The sequence below is a fragment of the Chiloscyllium plagiosum genome, unplaced genomic scaffold (genome assembly GCF_037043375.1).
Source record: "Chiloscyllium plagiosum isolate Xiang-an unplaced genomic scaffold, Cpla_swu_hap1 HiC_scaffold_21, whole genome shotgun sequence".
Taxonomy (NCBI): Eukaryota; Metazoa; Chordata; class Chondrichthyes; order Orectolobiformes; family Hemiscylliidae; genus Chiloscyllium; species Chiloscyllium plagiosum.
The window spans coordinates 18,212,263-18,232,519 of NW_028270159.1; the positions used below are offsets into that span (position 1 = coordinate 18,212,263).

General features: G+C 41.8%; 1 protein-coding gene across 3 annotated transcripts in view; it reads left to right on the plus strand.

The window, feature by feature from the left end:
• The window catches only part of gtf3c4 (general transcription factor IIIC, polypeptide 4), a 33,473-nt gene extending 14,267 nt beyond the window's left edge, over window positions 1-19,206 (plus strand). Inside the window, exons 3-6 of one of the 3 annotated variants that reach the window (XM_087998369.1) lie at window positions 8,905-9,035; window positions 14,087-14,175; window positions 16,663-16,698; window positions 17,560-19,206. In XM_087998369.1, coding sequence (XP_087854495.1) covers window positions 8,905-9,035; window positions 14,087-14,175; window positions 16,663-16,698; window positions 17,560-17,573 — 270 coding nt within the window. In that variant the 3' untranslated portion in view covers window positions 17,574-19,206. Of the gene's footprint in view, window positions 1-8,904; window positions 9,036-14,086; window positions 14,176-16,662 lie in introns of all 3 variants that reach the window. The other 2 variants (XM_043720326.2, XM_043720327.2) reach the window with 2 other exon arrangements.
• The last annotated feature ends 1,051 nt before the right edge of the window (window positions 19,207-20,257 follow it).

The following is a 20,257-nucleotide window of genomic DNA, read 5'->3' on the forward strand; positions in this document are numbered from 1 at the left end:
TTTTATTTTAAAGCCAAATGCAAAATGTTGTGTTCCTGATGCAGTTCGACTGGTCAAATTACTCTGCATTAAGCAAAACATAATTTATTAAAACACTATAGTTAAAATGCAAGAAAAGAAAGAAGAATTTAGAATAACGTAACTCTATTGGAAAATGCAACAGAATTACAGATACAATAACTATTCCTAATTAACTGTTCCAATGTTGTAACATTCCATAATCATACCCCTTGGCAAAAAAAGACATTCATAAATCAGATTTTCTTACATGCAATGTCCACCATAGGGAGAAAAACCCCAGCTTCTGAATCTAAAAGCTAAAAAAAAACCTAGAAATCCTGGTCTGTGACAGGTGGCCGCACCCATCCAGACTGCTTCTGCTGTTCCGAATTTTAAATAAAAAACACCCAAGGCCTCACAAGTGTTTGCTTTAACCACAGACTGCTTGGGACCTCTTGTTCAATCTCTCTCTTAATCCAGGACAAAATAGATCTGTTAAAGCCACAGCATCGTCACAAGAAGTAGCAAAATTTGTAGATTTTGTTTGAGTTCTTTGTGATTGGATGTTTCTCCAATTTACTTTTCACTGGGTGTTGTCTGTCATCTGAGAGACTGAGCAAACCAGGGCAGTAAGTAAGCAAGCCTTCCAGTTCTATTATGAATCAATCATTATTCTCTCTCCTCTGCCCAAAAGCAGTTGGCTGAAATAAATTTGTGTACTCTAGTCTCTGACTTTGAAAATCAATAATGAGGATAGTCTGCAGGTAATTTTCATCCCAATAAGTGAAACTTCCAGAAAGGTGTAATTAAAAAGATAAATACATGAGAAACTTGACTGCTCTCAGCTACTTTGATTACATCCTTTTTTTAAGTTCAGTCTGGGTCTTATTGATTACATTCCATAAGTTCTTGAAATACTCTATGGTCAGATGTTGACTGTGGCCATCTTAAATCAGTGTACTTCCTTTACTTAAAACCATTCATCCATTAAAGGGCCCGGGTATTAAAATCTGATTGTGGGAATCAGGATTTAATTGCCTATTTTTATCTTAACATTACACTGTGCTTCATAAAGTAGAGAAGCCATCCTGTCTGTTTTCATGGGTTGTTTTGCCAGCACTTTCTGTTAATTGCAGAATCTGAAGTCCTCTGTCTCAACTTCAAGCTCACAAGCATTTCTATTTCCATGTCCTGATTAAACTTAAACATGTATTTTCTCATCAAGTTCTTTGTGTCCCTTTGACCTTTTCCCTTATAATTCGCTGGTAGATAATGAGGTATCACTTCCTGTAGCTATGAATCTTGAGCCATTTCCTGAATAAGGATCATGCTGACATGATCTATAGACTGAGATTCATTACATTCCATAAGTTTATTAATGACTGTCATTTTAAACCTGTTCAAAATCACCTTGATTTAAATCACATTGCCTACAACTTGTTTTAAGAAGGAAGATCATACATTCCAAACCTGGCCTTCTCTACGCTTTTGTTTCAGATATTGTTCAGGTAATCCCACCCAGGTACACCATGGATTAGATACACTGTCCCTACTATGGCTCAGCAATGTGCCTTGTTTTATACAGAAAATCTGCTGCTTTGGTTCCACTTTGCATCTCAAATGTCTAAGTTAACAGTGGAAAGGTTAATCATGTTTGAAATATGTTCAGATATATATGTTTATAGACTGAATTTCTAAAGGCTTTGTTTTAAGTCCTCATTTTCTTCGTGAATGTCTCTGGTGTGGATCAAGGTGTGTACCTTCCTTATGTTCCTTTTAACTGTGGTGTTAGTACTCTACAATTTCACTGTTAATAACTTTGTAAGTTAATGTACATCCATCGTTATTATCTAATCTATTAATTAAGCCATTAGTGAGCTTGGTAATTCTTTATTTTGCCAAGGATGGTACATAGTTTTATCGATACGACAGAGATATTAATTGTGTCACAACTAATATTACTTGGATTATTCTGTTGCACCTGTGCCTAATATGTGTTTTCCCATGACAGATTTACAGGATTCTTCTACTAAATAAAAAAAGGGCAGTCAATCAGTTAGAAAATGTTAAATATGAGCTTTTTAAAATTAATATCATTATTGCTGTTCTTTAAACACTGTGGCCTGAATTTCTCAATGGGATTGTTTGCCTTCTCAGCACAGTAATTTTCAGCCGATAATCAGCCAAACAGGTACAAAATATCAAGGGAACATGAGCACTGATTATATGATCCTTTATGCTACTTTAAAAACAAATGCATGAGAATCATCCATGGTGTTTAGATTGAATTAATCCTTAAAGTGAACTTCCAGTGATTGTATCCATTTTCTCTCAAGATTTTTGGCACAGGAGTGGTAACAAGCATGTTTAATAGCTTTCAAAGTTTTTCTTAGTTTGATTTAAAAGTATCTAATTAATATATGCCAATGTGGCTTTGTGGTGTTTTTTTTCTGAAGTTCGTTCTCATAAGTTTAAAATTGGCAGATGAGTCACTCGTTAAAATATTACTTTTTTATAATAACCCCATTTTCAGTTATATTTATATAACTGATTGCACCAGATAGCCACTCTTGGAAAGATCTCAAAATATGTTCTAAAATGCTGCTCTGTTAATCATAGAGTCATAGAGATGTACAGCACGGAAACAGACCCTTCAGTCCAACTCATCCATGCTGACCAGATATCCCAACCCAGTTCTCGTCCCACCTGCCACCACCCGGCCCATAACCCTCCAAACCCTTCCTATTCATATACCCATCCAGATGCCTTTTAATTGTTGCAATTGTACCAGCCTCCACCACTTCCTCTGGCAGCTTATTCCATTCACGTACCACCCTCTGAGTGAAAACATTGCCCCTTAAGTCTCTTTTATATCTTTCCCATCTCACCCTAAACTTCTGCCCTCTAGTTCTGGACTCCCCATCCCAGGGAAAAGACCTTGTCTATTTACCCTATCCATGCTCCTTATCATTTTATAAACCTCTATAAGATCACCCCTTAGCCTCTGACGCTCCAAGGAAAACAACTCCAACCTATTCAACCTCTCCCTATAGCTCAAATCCTCCAACCCTGGCAACATCCTTGTAAATCTTTTCTGAGCCATTTCAAATTTCATAACATCCTTCCGATAGGAAGGAGACCAGAATTGCATGCGATATTCCAAAAGTGGCCTAACCAATGTCCTATACAACCGCAACACGATCTCCCAACTCCTATACTCAATACTCTGACCAATAAAGGAAAGCATACCAAACGCCTTCTTCACTATCCTATCTACCTGTGACTCCACTTTCAAGGTGCTATGAACCTGCACTCCGAGGTCTCTTTGTTCAGCAACACTCCCAAGGACCTTACCATTAAGTGTATACATCCTGCCCTGATTTGCTTTCCCAAAATGCAGCATCTCGCATTTATCTAAATCAAACTCCATCTGCTACTTCTTAGTCCATTGGCCCATTTGATTAGGATCCCATTGTAATCTGAGGTAACCTTCTTTGCTGACCACTGCACCTCCAATTTGATATTATCTGCAAACTTACTGAGTATACCTCCTATCTTCATATCCAACTCATTTATATCAATGCTGGGTCCACTGCTTTTCACCATCGATCCTTGTGGCACTCCACTGGTCATAGGTCTCCAGTCTGAAAACAACCCTCCACCACCACCCTCTGTCTTCTACCTTTGAGCCAGCTCTGTATCCCAATGGCTAGTTCTCCCTGTATTCTATGAGATCTAACCTTGCTCACCAGTCTCCCATGGGGAATCTTGTCGAATGCCTCACTGAAGTCCATATAGATCCTGTCTAATGCTCTGCCCGCATCATCCTCTTTATTACTTTTTCAAAAAACTCAATCAAGTTTGTGAGTCATGATTTCCCATGCACACAGTCATGTTGACTATCTCTAATCAATTCTTGCCTTTCCAAATACATGTACAGCCTGTTCCTCAGGATTCCCTCCAACTTGCCCACCACCGATGTCAGGCTCATCGGTCTCTATTTACCTGGCTTGTCCTTACCACCTTTCTTAAACAGTGGCACCACGCTAGCCAACCTCCAGTCTTCCAGCACCTCTATCGATGATATAAATATCTCAGCAAGGGGCCCAGCAGTCACTTCCCTAGCTTCCCACAGAGTTCTCGGGTACACCTGATCAGGTCCTGAGGATTTATCCACTTTTATGCATTTCAAGACATCCAGCGCTTCCTCCTCTGTAATATGGGCATTTTTCAAGATGCCACCATCTACTTCCCTACATTCTATACTTTCCATGTCCTTTTCCACAATAAACATCGATGCAAAATACTCGTTTAGTATCTCCCCCATCTCCTGCGGCTCCACACAAAGGCCACCTTGCAGATCTTTGAGGGGCCCTATTCTCTCCCTAGTTTCCTTTTGTGTGTAATATGTTTGTAAAAACCTTTTGGATTCTCCTTAATCCTATTTGCCAAACCTATCTCATGCAACTTTTTGCCCTCCTGATTTCCATGTGAAATATACTCCTACTGCCTTTATACTCTTCTAAGGATTCACTCAATCTATCCTGTCTATACCTGACTAGGAGAAAGTGAGGACTGCAGATGCTGGGGATCAGAGCTTAAAAATGTGTTGCTGGAAAAGCGCAGTAGGTCAGGCAGCATCAAAGGAGAAGGAGAATCGACATTTTGGGCATAAGCCCTTCTTCAGGAATGAGGAGGGTGTGCCAAGCAGGCTAAGATAAAAGGTAGGGAGGAGGGACTTGGGGGAGGGGCGTTGGGAATGCAATAGGTGGAAGGAGGTTAAGGTGAGGGTGATAGGCTGGAGAGGGGATGGGGGTGGAGAGGTCTGGAAGAAGATTGCAGGTCAAGAAGGCGGTACTGAGTCTGAGGGTTGGGACTGAGACAAGGTGGGGGGAGGGGAAATGAGGAAGCTGGAGAAATCTGCATTCATCCCTTGTGGTTGGAGGATTCCTAGGCGGAAGATGAGTCTCTCTTCCTCCAGGCGTCGTGTTGCCATGGTCTATCGATGGAGGAGGCCACGGACCTGCATGTCCTTGGCGGAGTGGGAGGGGGTGTTAAAGTGTTCAGCCATGGGGCGGTTGGGTTGGTTTGTGCGGATGTCCCAGAGGTGTTCTCTGAAACGTTCCGCAAGTAGGCGACCTGTCTCCCCAATGTATAGGAGGCCACATCGGGTGCAGCGGATGCAGTAAATGATGTGTGTGGAGGTGAATTTCTGATGGATATTGAAGGATGCCTTGGGGCCTTGGAGGGCAGTGAGGGGGGAGGTGTGGGCGCAAGTTTTGCATTTTTTGTGGTTGCAGGGGAAGATGCTGGGAGTGGAGGTTGGGTTGGTGGGGGGTGTGGATCTGACAATGGAGCCGCGGAGGGAGTGGTCTTTCCAGAACGCTGATAGGGGTGGGGAGGGGAATATATCCTTAGTGGTGGGGTCCGTTTGGAGGTGGTGGAAATGACGAAGGATGATCCGATGTATCTGGAGGTTGGTGGGGTGGTAAATAAGGACTAGTGGGGTGGCGATTGGATGGGCGGGGTTCAAGGGTGGAGGAGCCCCTCCCCCCACCTTTTCTCAGTCCCAACCCTCAGACTCAGCACTGCCTTCTTGACCTGCAATCTTCTTCCCGACCTCTCCGCTCCCAACCCCTCTCCGGCCTATCACCTTCCTTCCACCTATAGCATTCCCAACGCCCCTCCCCAAGTCCCTCCTCCCTACCTTTTATCTCAGCCTGCTTGGCACACCCTCCTCATTCCTGAAGAAGGGCTTATGCCCGAAACATTGATTCTCCTTCTCCTTTGATGCTGCCTGACCTGCTGTGCTTTTCCAGCAACACATTTTTAAGCTCTGATCCCCAGCATCTGCAGTCCTCACTTTCTCCTAGTTGATTTTAACCTACTGCGAATTCTCTGGCAAGGATGCCTTCCTTGAAAAAGCTCTCCTCCTCCCTCTCTCACTGTACCCCCCAGATCATCTCATCTGCCCTGAAGCTCTTCAGCCACGTCCTCAAACGCATCTCCTCCACTTCCCGCTCCTCCACACTTGAACCCTGCCCCTCCAATCGCCGCCAGGACAGAACCCCACTAGTCCTCACCTACCACCCCACCAACCTCCAGATACATCGTATCATCCTTCGTCATTTCCGTCACCTCCAAACGGACCCCACCACCAAGGATATATTTCCCTCCCCACCCCTATCAGCGTTCTGGAAAGACTACTCCTTCCGCGACTCCCTCGTCAGGTCCACACCCCCCACCAACCCAACCTCCACTCCCGGCACCTTCCCCTGCAACCGCAAAAAATGCAAAACTTGCGCCCACACCTCCCCCCCCCACCTCCCTCCAAGGCCCCAAGGCATCCTTCCATATCCATCAGAAATTCACCTGCACCTCCACACACATCATTTACTGCATCCGCTGCACCCGATGTGGCCTCCTATACATTGGGGAGACAGGCCGCCTACTTGCGGAATGTTTTAGAGAACACCTCTGGGACATCTGCACCAACCAACCCAACCGCCCCGTGGCTGAACACTTTAACACCCCCTTCCACTCCGCCAAGGACATGCCTCCTCCATCACCAGACCATGGTAACACGACGCCTGGAGGAAGAGCGACTCATCTTCCGCCTAGGAACCCTCCAACCACAAGGGATGAATGCAGATTTCTCCAGCTTCCTCATTTCCCCTCCCCCCACCTTTTCTCAGTCCCAACCCTCAGACTCAGCACCGTCTTCTTGACCTGCAATCTTCTTCCCGACCTCTCTGCCCCCACCCCCTCGCCGACCTATCACCCTCACCTTAACCTCCTTCCACCTGTCGCATTCCCAATGCCCCTCCCCCAAGTCCCTCCTCACCTTTTATCTTAGCCTGCTTGGCACACCCTCCTCATTCCTGAAGAAGGGCTTATGCCCGAACCATCGATTCTCCTTCTCCTTTGATGCTGCCTGACCTGCTGTGCTTATCTATACCTGACATATGCTTCCTTCTTTTTCTTAACCAAACACTCAGTTTCTTTCGTCATCCAGCATTCCCTATACCTACCAGCCTGTCCTTTCACCCTGACAGGAATATACTTTCTCTAGACTCGCATCATCTCATTTCTGAAGGCTTTCCATTTTCCTGCAGTCACTTTACCCGCCCCCAGTCAGGTTATGAAAGTTCTTGCCTAATACCGTCAAAATTAGCCATACTTCAATTTAGAACTTCAACTTTTTAGAACTGGTCTATCCTTTCTCATTACTGTTTTAAAACTAATAGAATTATGGTCGCTGGCCCCAAAGTGCTCCCCCACTGCCACCTCAGTCAATTGCCCTGCCTTATTTTCCAAGAGTAGGTCAAGTTTTGCACCTTCTCTGGTAGGTACGTCCACATACTGAATCAGAAAATTTCCTTGTACACCATTCCTCCCCATCTAAACCCTTAACGCTATGGCAGTCCCAGCCAATGTTTGGAAAGTTAAAATCCCCGACCATAACCACCCTTTTTTCGTACAGATAACTGAGATCTCCTTACAAATTTGTTTCTCAATTTCCCACTAACTATTAGGGAGTCTATAATACAATCCCAATAAGGTGATCATCCCTTTCTTATTTCTCAGTTCCACCCAAATAATTTCCCTGGATGTATTTCTGGGAATATCCTCCCTCAGCACAGCTATAATGCTGTCCCTTATCAAAAACGCCACTCCCCCTCCTCTCTTGCCTCCCTTTCTGTCCTTCCTGTACCATTAGTATCCTGGAATATTAAGTTGCTAGTCCTGCACATCCCTGAGCCACGTTTCAGTAATTGCTATGATATCCCAGTCCCATGTTCTTAACCATGCCCTGAGTTCATCTGCCTTCTCTGTTAGGCCTCTTGCATTGAAATAAATCTAGCTTAATTTATTAGTCCTATCTTGTTCTCTGCTTTGTCACTGCCTGCCCTGACTGTTTGACTCTCTTTTCTCAAATGTACCAGTCTCAGATTGATCTCTTTCCTCACTATCTCCCTGGATCCAACCCCCCCCACTTTACTAGTTTAACTTCTCCTGAGCAGCTCTATCAAATCTCCCTGCCAGTGTATTAGTCCCCATCCAATTCATGTGCAATCCGTCCTTCTTGTACAGATCACTTCTACCCCAGAAGAAATTCCAGTGATCCAAAAATGTGAATCCTTCTCCCATACGCCAGCTCCTCAGCCATGCATTCATCTGCTCTATCTTCCTATTCCTGCCCTCACTAGCTCATAGCACCGAGAGTAATCCAGATAGTACTACTCCCGAGGACCTCCTTTTTAAAATTCCTGCCTATTTCTCCATATTGTCCCTTCAGAATCTTATCCTTTACCCCTTCCTATGTCGTTGGTTCCAATGTGTGTCATTATTGTGTTGATTTGTGGCAGATTTTACATTTGACAGTTATACGAATGAGGCTTAATAGACACCTGAGCATTACATGGGTAATCTTTATTGTAGTTTGCACCTAGATCACTGATGCATCTCAAAGTGGAAACTCTTGGACAGCATTGGGAAAGGGATTGTTTTATTGGTTGAAGCTAATGTGAAGTGTGAAATGTTAAAGTTGTGTTTTATAAGGGTTTCTGTTTATTTTTGTCAAGTACTTAACCTTTCTTTCTCTACACACCATCTCCACCTCCCCCCTGCCAACTCTCTGCTCTCCCACTGTCTTGCTGTGTCACTTTCTGTCTTTTCTCTCCTGTGTCTCCATGTGTGGCTTGCTGTCTTGTGCTTATTCTTGCTCTCTCTTGCGTGCTGTTTTGCTCATGTGCTCATTTTTGCATTGTCACGTGTTTGTGTTCGTAAATGCTCGTGTTTGCTCTCTTATGTGTTCTCCATCTGTTGCTTGCAAGTACTCTCTTGCATACTCTTTTCTCTCTCTCTATCTTTTTTCCCTCTCCCTACACTTTTTGGGTTTAGGTTCTGATTTCTCACAATTTGAAGAAATTGACCAAACAGACATTTCCTGAACACTGTTCCCTTTGTAAAGAGGTACTACCATTTACGGATCGACGCAAAGCTGTCTGCTCCAATGGGCACATTTGGCACAGGTAAGCACGGCCAGCTGCTAGAGACACAGGATCTATCCCATAAGGGTGATCCAATAACTTCTGCATCGTGTGCATATGTTACTCATGTATTTTCTGGAGTTGAAATGCACAGTTCCATTGTAACACTGTCAGCCAGATTTGCAGTTCTGTCTTATGATAACTCCATTCTCTTGTGTGTGCTGATTGGACTACACTTATAAAGGAGAAAGTGAGGACTGCAGATGCTGGAGATCAGAGCTGAAAATGTGTTGCTGGAAAAGCGCAGCAGGTCAGGCAGCATCCAAGAAGCAGGAGAATTGACGTTTCGGGCATGAGCCCTTCCTGAAGAAGGGCTCATGCCCGAAACGTCGATTCTCCTGCTTCTTGGATGCTGCCTGACCTCCTGCGCTTTTCCAGCAACACATTTTCTACACTTCTTAAGGACCAGTGATTGCTTGATACTTTTTGTTCTCCCTCCACTGGAGAGCTAATGTTTAATTGTCCCTTGTTACTAGCATAGCAACTTAAAAACTAGACTTACTAACATAATGAAATTTTTTATGAAAACCCACTTAGACAATTTGGTGAGCTGCTGCACTACTGCAGCATGGCTTCAGACAAGTTACTGACTTTCTGCACTGCTCTCTGCGGTCCCACGAGATGCTTCTTGACCCCATTTGACCTGAACTACCCACAATCCAAATTATCTGACTGAAATATCCATAATTCAGTACTGGAATGTGGAAAATAGTGTTTAGGTAGCTGAAGCTAGAATTTCTGAGCTAGTTAAAACACTTAAGTGAACTTAAACCAAGCATAAGATTTTCCTGATCATTTATACAATTATTATACTTAGAATATTTCCTCCTTCAGACCAACAATAATTTCTGAAAGATAATTTATCAATTTTAATCAGTTTTACAATATGATGATAGAACAGATTACCATTCTTTTGATAAATATTTTCATAGAAATTGAGCTCTATTCCTACAACTACTTAGCATCCAACTGAATGTTCTCAGCATTTGAATATATCTCATTAGTTAACAAAACACTATTGCAGCTAAGGTTTTTGAATTGCACACTTCTGCCTCTAAATTAGAATTTTAAAACAATGCATTTGGACAAGGCTATGTAGATTGGTTCAGTAGTTGGCTTAAGAAGGTGGTGGTGATCTTCCTGAGGTGCAACACTTGAACTGATGGTGCTCCCAAGATGGATTCTAGGAATTTGACCCAATGAGTTTAATTTTATAAGTCCTCCCCTGATTTACATTTCTAAGATGCAGCACCATATTTATCTACATTAGACTCCATCTACCACTCCTCAGCCCATTGGCCAATCTAATCAAGATCCTGTTGTAATCTGAATTTTGATCAGATGGGTCAATGGGCTGAGGAGTGGCAGATGGCGTTTAATTTTGATAAATGTGAGGTGCTGCATTTTGCAAAGGCAAATCAGGACAGGACTTATACACTTAACGATGAGGTCCTGGGGAGTGTTGTTCTCAAAGAGACCTTGGAGTGCAGGTTCACAGTTCCTTGAAAGTGGAGTCCCAGGTAGATAGTGAAGATTTGGAGATGCCGGTGTTGGACTGGGGTGTACAAAGTTTAAAAATCACACAACGCCAGGTTATAGTCCAACAGGTTTAATTGAAAGCACACTACCTTTCGGAGCAACGCTCCTTCATGAGATGATAGTGGAGGGCTCGACCGTAATACAGAATTTATAGCAAAAATTTACAGTGCGATGTAACTGAAATTATACATTGAAAAATTGATTGTCTGTTAAGCCTTTCATCTGTTAGAATACAGTGATAGTTTCACTTCTTTCATGTGTAAATCACAAAACCTTTTTTATTAAAGTTACATTCTCGGGTTAGCTGTTAACAATGGTGATAGCTAGACAATATGTTGAGGTGTTGGCCCCCTGTGTTCTCTGTCTATGATCTGATGTTTAGATTGATTCTAATCTAAAAAGTGAGATAAGAGTTTTACATAAATTCATGCAGTTTTTGAGCTCAGAGTTCTACATGAATGCATGCAGTTTTTGAGCAAAGTACAATGTAACCCTGCAAGTACAAATTCACTCACAAAATATGTGTGCATGTGGGTCTTTGTCTGTCTGTCTGTGTCTGGGGTGGGGGTTGTGTGTGTGAGAAAGTGTGTGTGTGTGTGGTGAGTGCAGAGTGTCTGTGAGGGGGTGTGAGTGTGGGAACATGTGTGTCTATAAGGGTGTGTGTGGGTGTCTGTGTGTACCTGTGTCCGTGTGTATGTGAGAGTGTGTGTGTAGGAATATCTGTGTGTGTGTGTGTGTGTGTGTGTGTGTGTAGTGCAATGGTGATCACCTCTAATGTGACATGAACCCAAGGTCCCGTTTGAGGCCTTCCCTATGGGTACCGAACTTAGCTATCAGCCTCTGCTCGGCCACCTTTCTCTGCTGCCTGTCCCGAAGTCTACCTTGGAGGATGGTCACCCGAAGGTCCGAGGCTGAATGTCCTGGACCACTGAAGTGTTCCCCAACTGGGAGGGAACCCTCCTGTCTGTTGATTGTTGTGCGATGCCCATTCATCTGTTGTTGTAGCCTTTGCTCAGTTTCCCCAATGTACCATGCCTCCGGGCATCCTTGCCTGCAACGTATAAGATAGACAACGTTGGCTGAGTCACATGAGTACCTGCCATGTACAAGGTGTGAGGTGTCCCCACGTGTAATGTCCACAATCTGACATGTCTTGCAGCGTCCACTGTGACAGGGTTGTATGGAGTTGTCCTGAGAGCCGGGCAGTTTGCTACGAACAATGGTTTGAGATTTGGCGGTTGTTTAAAGGCAAGTAGTGGAGGTGTGGGGAAGGTCTTGGTGAGGTGCTCATCCTCATTGATAATGTGTTGCAGGTCACGAAGAACATGGCGTAATTTTTCAGCTCCTGGGAAGTACTGAACAACAAAGGGTACCCTGTCGTTTGCAGCACGTGTCTGTCTCCTGAGGAGGTCATTACGGTTCCTTGCTGTGGGCACGTTGGAACTGGCGGTAGATGAGTTGAGCATCGTATCCCGTTCTTGTGAGGGCATCCTTGAGTACTTCCAGGTGTCCATCACGTTCCTCCTCATCTGAGCAGATCTGGTGTATGCGTAGGGCTTGTCCATAGGCTGTTTTAATATGTTTTGGGTGGAAGCTGGAGAAGTGTAGCATTGTGAGGTTGTCTGTGGGTTTGCGGTAGAGTGTGGTGCTGAGGTGTCCATCCTTGATAGAGAAGCATGTGTCCAAGAATGAGACAGATAGTTGAGAGTAGTCCATGGGGAGTTTGATGGTGGGATAAAACTTGTTGATGTCACTGTGTAGTTTTATCAGTGACTCCTCACCATGGGTCCAGAGGAAGAAAATGTCGTCAATGTACCTGGTGTACAATGTTGGTTGTAGATCCTGCATAGAGAAGAAGTCTTGTTGAAACCTGTGCATAAAAATGTTGGCATATTGGGCTGCAAATTTGGTCCCCATGGCTGTTCCGTGTGTCTGGATGAAGAACGGTTGTAAAAGGTGAAGACGTTGTGATCGAGGATAAAGCGAATGAGTTGTAGGATGTGTTTGGAGACTGGCAGTTATTGATGTTGAGTACTGAGGCTATTGCCGCGATGCCATCATTGTGGGGGATGCTGGTGTAGAGTGCGGAAACATCCATTGTGACGAGAAATGTTCCTGGTTCGACTGGTCCGTGGGTGCTGAGTTTCTGTAAGAAATCTGTAGTGTCGCGACAGGTTTTGTGATTTACACATGAAAGAAGTGAAACTATCACTGTATTCTAACAGATGAAGGCTTAACAGACAATCAATTTTTCAATGTATAATTTCAGTTACATCGCACTGTAAATTTTTGCTATAAATTCTGTGTTATGATCGAGCCCTCCACTATCACCTCATGAAGGAGCGTCGCTTCGAAAGCTAGTTTGCTTCCAATTAAACCTGTTGGACTATAACCTGGTGTTGTGTGATTTTTAACTTTGTAGATAGTGAAGGTGGTGTTTGGTATGCTTTCCTTTTTTTGGTCAGTGCATTGAGTACAGGAGTTGGGATTTTGTGTTGTGGCTGTAGTTAGGCCACTTTTGGAATACTGCATGCAATTCTGGTCTCCCTGCTGTAGGAAAGATGTTATGAAACTTGAAAAGGTTGAGAAAAGATTTGCAAGGATTTTGCCATGGTTTTGAGGGTTTGAGCACGAGGGAGAGGCTGAAATGGCTGAGGCTATTTTCCCTGGAATGTCAGAGACTGAGGGGTGACCTTACAGGGGTTTATAAAATCATGAGGGGACATGCATAGGGTACATAGACAAGGTCTTTTCCCTGGGGTGGGGGAGTCCAGAACTAAATGGCATAGTTTAGGGTGATAGGGGAAAGATTTAAGAGGCCTAGGGGGCAACGTTCTCACAAAGAGGTGGTACGTGTGTGGAATGAACTGCTAGAGGGAAGTGGTGGAGACTGGTATAATTGCAACATTTAAAAGGCAACTGGATGCATATATGAATAGAAAGGGTTTAAAGGGATAAGGGCCAAGTGCTGGTAAATGGAACTAGATTAATTTAGGATATCTGGTCGGCATGGGTGAGTTGGAGTATAGGGTCTGTTTCCATGCTGTACAGCTCTATGACTCTGATAGTGAAGTGAAATGTTCCTGTCAGGGTGACATTACTTGATGAGGCACTAGGAGCTGGTTTTAAAGTAATTTTGAGTTGCTAAAGTCCACTCTGGAGTTTATATAATGCACTCAGACTGGTGACGTAAAATGGATATTGAGTCCAATGGTTAGGTCTCCCATAAAGTAAACTATTAAGTCCATGATGCTGCTGAACATCTTGCGTTGCTGCTGCAGCCATCTGTGTAAAAAGTCCTGCTCCTGAGACATGAATATGCAATTTATGGCTGGTGCTTTAGTGCAACTCTGAAGGCACTTTTTTTTTCAGATGAGATGTTAAACTGAGATCTTGTCTGCTTTCTGAGTAGCTGGAACAGAGTTAAAGGTACAATCAGTGTAATTGTCATACTTGTCAAGGACAATCTTGATGATATAACTTCTGATTTACAGATGTGTCCTGACGTACCATGCGTGTCAGAGTCTGACCTATCGCAGATGTCTGCTACAAGACAGCATCGCTCGACAGCACTTACCCTCAGGTGAGCTATTTGTAAAGAAAATTTCAAAACCTTCAACAGACCTGACCTTTTTTTTGAATGTTACAATGTAGATACATGAGTTTGAACTTTGTTTCTGGATGTCCGTTCACAGTTGACCAGAGAAATCTTGTGATGTAAATGAACTTAAAGATAGAGAAGTGGTAATGCTGTTCTTGTTGCATGAAAACAGATGCATTGCAGTTAGAAATAGAATTTCTGTCATGTATTTCAGTCTCCAATGTACAAATGAACTACAGCCAGAAAGAAAAAGCATACGTTAATTTAGCAGCTTTCACTACATTCTAAGATGCATTGCATATAATGAATTACAGTGACTGTTGACAGCTCCTGACAATTTAATTACCTGAACAACCATTAATCTACTATTGGCAGTCTTGTTTAGGAAGAAAGAATAAAAGGATTTGCCTTTATATTGTGCCTTTCATGACCACAGGACATCCTAAAGCAATTTATAGCCAGTTAAGGACGTTTTGAAGCACAGTCGCTGTTGCAATGTGTGAAATTAAACAGTCCACAAACAGCAATGTAATAATGACAAAAAATTCTTCTCTAGTAAGAAATGCAACAATTTGAAACAAACTGGGTCTTCAACTGGTAACTAATATATAATTTTAATGCTGCAATTCCCCATGTTGCAAGCCGTAAGATGTTCTTTTCACTCCTGGGTTCCAGAGGGAAAATGATGCATCTCAATAATGTAGTACTTTGGTAGCACAAGTTCAAAGGTACCACCCACAATTTGCAAACTGTATCCCTGCTACTTGGGGAATGCTATGGACTTCTAACAAAAGAACAATTGGGGAAAAGAATTTGTACATTTTCAATTTCACAGAAGTTATAAAAATCTGGAGTTTTTTTTATAAAAAGCTTAACTCTTTAGACAAAACAAATAAAAAAGCAAGAAAACGAGGATAAATTATATACCCAATACTTCAGCTAGAAAATCTTGAATTTTAATATGAGACAAAGAAACTGCAGATCCTGGAATCCAGAGTAGACAAACAGGAGGCTGGAAGAGCACAGCAAGCCAGGCAGGATCGGAGTTAGAGACGGTGATGTTTTGGGTTTAACCCTTCTTCAGCACTAGATGTGGGGGTAGGTGGAGCTACAGATGAAGGGGCGGGGATGGGGAGAATAGCAGAATGGTGAACACAGGTAGTGGGTACGACCTGGTTGGTTGATGGGAGGGATGAGTCTGGTTGGAAACTGGAAGTCAGAAGTGGAATGGAAAGGAGGAGGTGGAGCTGGAAAGACCACCACATCCAGTTGTGAAGAAGGATTATACTTGAAATGTTGAATTTCAAGATGGCCATATTCACAATTTGGATTCTTATATAAGTGCAATTTCATGCTGAACAATTAAATTACAACGATCTGTTTAGTCATTGACTGCCCAGCCTTGAGAGTAAATTTGTGAGATTTTTACTTGCTGGCTGTTATCTTTGAAAGTAAAAATCACATTGTTATAAACAGGCCTACTGTAAGTTGCTAGTCTGCAGAAGATAGAAATGTGCAGCTAAACATTCTTAAGCTAAATATATGGCTATCGGGTGGCATAGTGGCTCAGTGGTAAGCACTGCTGCCTCACAGTGCCTGGGACCCAGGTTTGATTCCAGTCTTGGGCGACTGCCTGTGTGGAGTTTGCACATTCTCCCTGTGTCTGTGTGGATTTTCTCTGGGTGTTCTGGTTTCCTACAAAGTCCAAAGATGTGCAGGTCAGATGAATTGGCCAGGCTAAATTGCCCATAATATTAGGTGCATTTGTCAGAGGGAAATGGGTCTGGGTGGGTTACTCTTCGGAGGATCATTGTGGACTTGTTGGGCCAAATGGCCTGTTTCCACACTGTAGGGAATATATCTATCTAAATGGGATTGACCTTTCTTATTCAGGTCAACTTTTGATGCAATTGTATTTTTTAATGTATGAAGAAGTGAGTGTGACTGTACTCCGCTCCAAGAGTACATTGTAATTCTGGCAATGTTATTTGATGGTAGTTCCACACGTTTGTATTCTGAATAGCAAGAACATCCAGTTGCAAATAAATCTTGAATTGTCTGACAGATGAGATTCTGCAAATTTTCACATTATTGTTAAAAAGCAAATGGAAAAATATTAATGCAATGCATTTAATAAATAAACCAGTGATGCACAACATTTGTGCATTCCCACTGCATGTGAGCTGTTTTATATCAAGATTTTTTTACTGAAGACCTGAATTAATGCATGTACTGTCCAATATTCCTTGTCCATACACTACACCAATGAATTTTGTTAATTGTACTGCTTCAATGGGAAATATTCTGACTGTGGTGGATTCAGGTAGGTAAACATGTTATAACCTAGATTCAATATTCATCAGTCTTTGAATACCAAAACCAGATTTCACTCTACTTTAACATTTATTTAGTGGTTTGATGCTTCATTTTAAATTACCTTTTATTGAACATGTGTTTCTCACATTCCAGACCCTGACTGGATAAAGCGCCTGCTGCAGAGTCCATGTACGTACTGTGACTCTCCTCTCTTCTGACAAGCATTCAAGCCATTGGACAAAGGACAGGATATATCTGTATCTTAAGTTTAGCATTGGGAAGATGAGGCTTAAGATATTTACTCCTCTGTTAGGGGGCTATTGTGTTTATTGAATGGTGGCATTGTCTTATAATTGGAGACATTCAAAGATGCAGCTTTGTGTTCTGTGAAACACTAAAGGAAAACCTGGAGGATGCTTAGCACCTTCTCAGCAACATCATGACCATGAATTGCAAGGGCAATTGAGAGGACTGTATGTTAAGCTTTCTCATCTATTTTCTTAATTCTTCAGGAATAGGAAATGAATGTAAATTATATTTCAGTCTGAGAATAAGAGTGCAGAAGATGGTCAACATAGAGAGTGCAGGAAAAATGGGGAAACTCTCTTCAAAATGGAGTTAGGTTTGAACAGATGATGTTCATGTCCGTCTAGATCAAGTTTTCATTTGATGAATTGAAGTAACTGTCTAAAAGTTAACCCGTGTCACAATTTTCAGATAAACACTTGCTTACTTTTGCATTTGCAAAACCAGTTAAACAAGACTAAGGTTGCCTGTGGGAACAATGTGAAAATGAAATTTTATATTACTTTGCCTTTAGAGGTTTTGAGTAACGTGTGATTTGTGTCATATATCCAGAGCGGCTAGGGTACTTAGACCTTTTTCAATGTAATGTCTCCTGATCACAGATGAATGCCAAAAATATCAGGCCTATAATGAAATTAAAGTCCAAAAATGTGGGGTGCAGAATGGAGTGGGAAGCGTGGAGTTTGTACTAGAGTTCAGCAAGTAGCATTCATAATGTAAAATGTCCCTGTATTTAAATTTTAGGCTGGGAAAAATGAAATGCAGTAACATGCTACTGGTCTTCAGACAATTGATATCAGTCATCAAGGTTGGTTGGTAACTAGTTTTGGACTGTCACTTAGACTTTCTCTATTTTTTTTTGTTTTAATGTATGTTTTCAATTTTTAAAACTTTGTTTAAATTTTGTTTAACGACTACAACTATTGCGTACATTTGTGAACGCAACTTAAAACGTGATAAACTACTTTTTTGTACAATAAGAATTGTTTTCTCAATAAATCTGTTACTGTTTGGATAAAATATACCATCTTGTGAAATATAAATGAAAATGTCTTGGGCACTTTTTTTAAGTATGGCACAGGCTATTAAGTTGCAGTTTCATTAATTTACATCAGTTTATTGGCAGCTTGCTTGGACCTTATGTCATTCATTTCAAATAGTAAAACACAATTCACATAGCCATTCCTTTCGGAAGGTCAAAGATTTGAGCATTTTTTTTTGTCACTATCATATGCCTGTAGCAACCATGGGCTTCTAAAGCCAATATCATGCAATTGGATAACTTCACCTTTCTCACCTGGTTGATCCTGCAGCTCTGATCATAGCCAACAGCTAAATACTGTTAATTGAGGAAAAACAGTGCTACCTTTAGTCACTTAACCAAAAGAATGTAAGATTTTCTGTTTAAAGAGAAAATGTTTGGGTAGGCTGTATTGTTGTTGGAAAGCACGTTTCTCTATAAGGCAAAATTAGGCCAATTTAGCTTCCAGTCAAAAGCTTCAACCTATCATTTTTAATCATTCATGGAACGTTAAAGATACTGGATATATTTATTGCCCATCCCTAACTTCCCTTGAAGGTAGCAGTCATCTGCTGCCTTGAAGTGCTGCAGTCTTTGGGTTGTGGAAAGTTCCCAAATTTTGACCCAGCAGCAGTGGTAAAGCTCTAAGGCAGAACCTGCATCCGCTCTAATTTCTCCAGCTGCTGTGGATCTGGAGTCACAGGTAGGCCAAACCAATGTGAGGATGGCATACATTTTATTTGGAATTTGAAACTGGAAAATTGGAGTTTGGATTATTAGTTTTATTTGCAATTTAAAGAAACAATAGAACACTGTGGCCACTAATTCTTTATACACATAATTAGTTTAAAAAGTTGAATTCTATGAGACACACTGGTATCCAGGGACTCTCTTGGTGGGGGCGGGGATAAAAAGTAACTGCCCAACAGCAACGCATGGATAAGTTGTAAGTGGCAGATTGTCACGGAACAGAGAGGTTGGAGAATTGTCGTGATGCAGACCTCCAAAGCCTGCAAGCAAGATAAATTACAAAAGGCACTGCTAACTCTGGTCCAACCTGAGGAATGCTGCAGTTGACAACACAGTATTATTGCGAAAAAAAAACAAACTGAGAAAATCACTTCAATCACTCCCTTTTGTGGTTTGAAACCTGATCCACAGACTTTGTTCCTTTATTGCTATATTTTTCACCCACAATATTTCTGGGGAAAAAATGTTTGTTTCATTTGCCCTGTCTGTCCTTTGTGTGAATGTGTTTGGATTTAAAGAACGTATAATATAAGTTTGCATTTTAGTAATTAATCTTTATTGCCACCATATCAGTTTATTAAAATAAATGTTTTGTATTCTTGTTCATTAATGAAAGCTGATATGAGTTTCTTTTGTCGTAGGTAGTGGTTACAGTCAGGTTTTAACCAAGCGAGAGATTCAGTTTAGTCATATTGCACACTTGTGATGACTTATAGAGTAATGGAGCTTAATTTTCAGCACAGTATTCCCACCAGGGTCAATGCACCAGATGGCAGATTTCCTTCTCCAAAGAACATTAATGGACCAATTTTTTAAAATGACAATCAACAATGATTTCATGATTGCCATTAGACGAACTTTCAATTCCAGATTTTACTGAATTCAAATGTTGCTATCAATCATAGTAGAACTTGAACCCTCGACTCCAAACATTATTCTGAGTCGCTGGATTACTGTGACATTGCCACCACACAACTACCTTCCCTTATCATATTAATTTTTAAATATTGTATAAAATAGAAAACTGAATTTATTTCTCTTTTTAGATCAACAAAATGAAACAAAATTCACTTTGTGTAAGCTTTAGTGTAAATTGTGTAGAACTGCATATACTTGATTTCCATAGAGAGAGTCTCAAACAGTCAATAGCAGTTGACCCTGAAACAGTGGAAGGAGCTCTTTACAAGATTTCAATTCTCAATGAATGGTGAAAGGAGCCTTCTTCCTCTGGGCTGAATTGGTTTGGTTACAGGATATGAAAAAAAATTGACTTAAGATGGTCATATTTTGGATGTAGGTTTGCTCAGTAAGCTGAAAGGTTCACTTCCAGAAGTTTCGTCATCCTACAAGGTAACCTCTTCAGTGGGCCTCCAGGCGAAGCACTGCTGCTGATTCCTGTTTTCTATTTATATGTTTGGGTTTCTTTGGGTTGGTGATATCATTTCCTGTTCTTTTTCTTAGGGGGTGGTAGATGGGGTGAAACTCGATGTGTTTGTTGATAGAGTTCTGGTTGGAATGCCATGCTTCTAGGAATTCTTGTGCGTATCTGTTTGTCTTGTCCTAGGATGGATGTGTTGTCCCAGTCGAAGTGATGTCCTTCCTTATCTGTATGTAAGGATACTAGTGAGAGAGGGTCATGTCATTTTGTGGCTAGTTTCTGCCTGTTTGTCC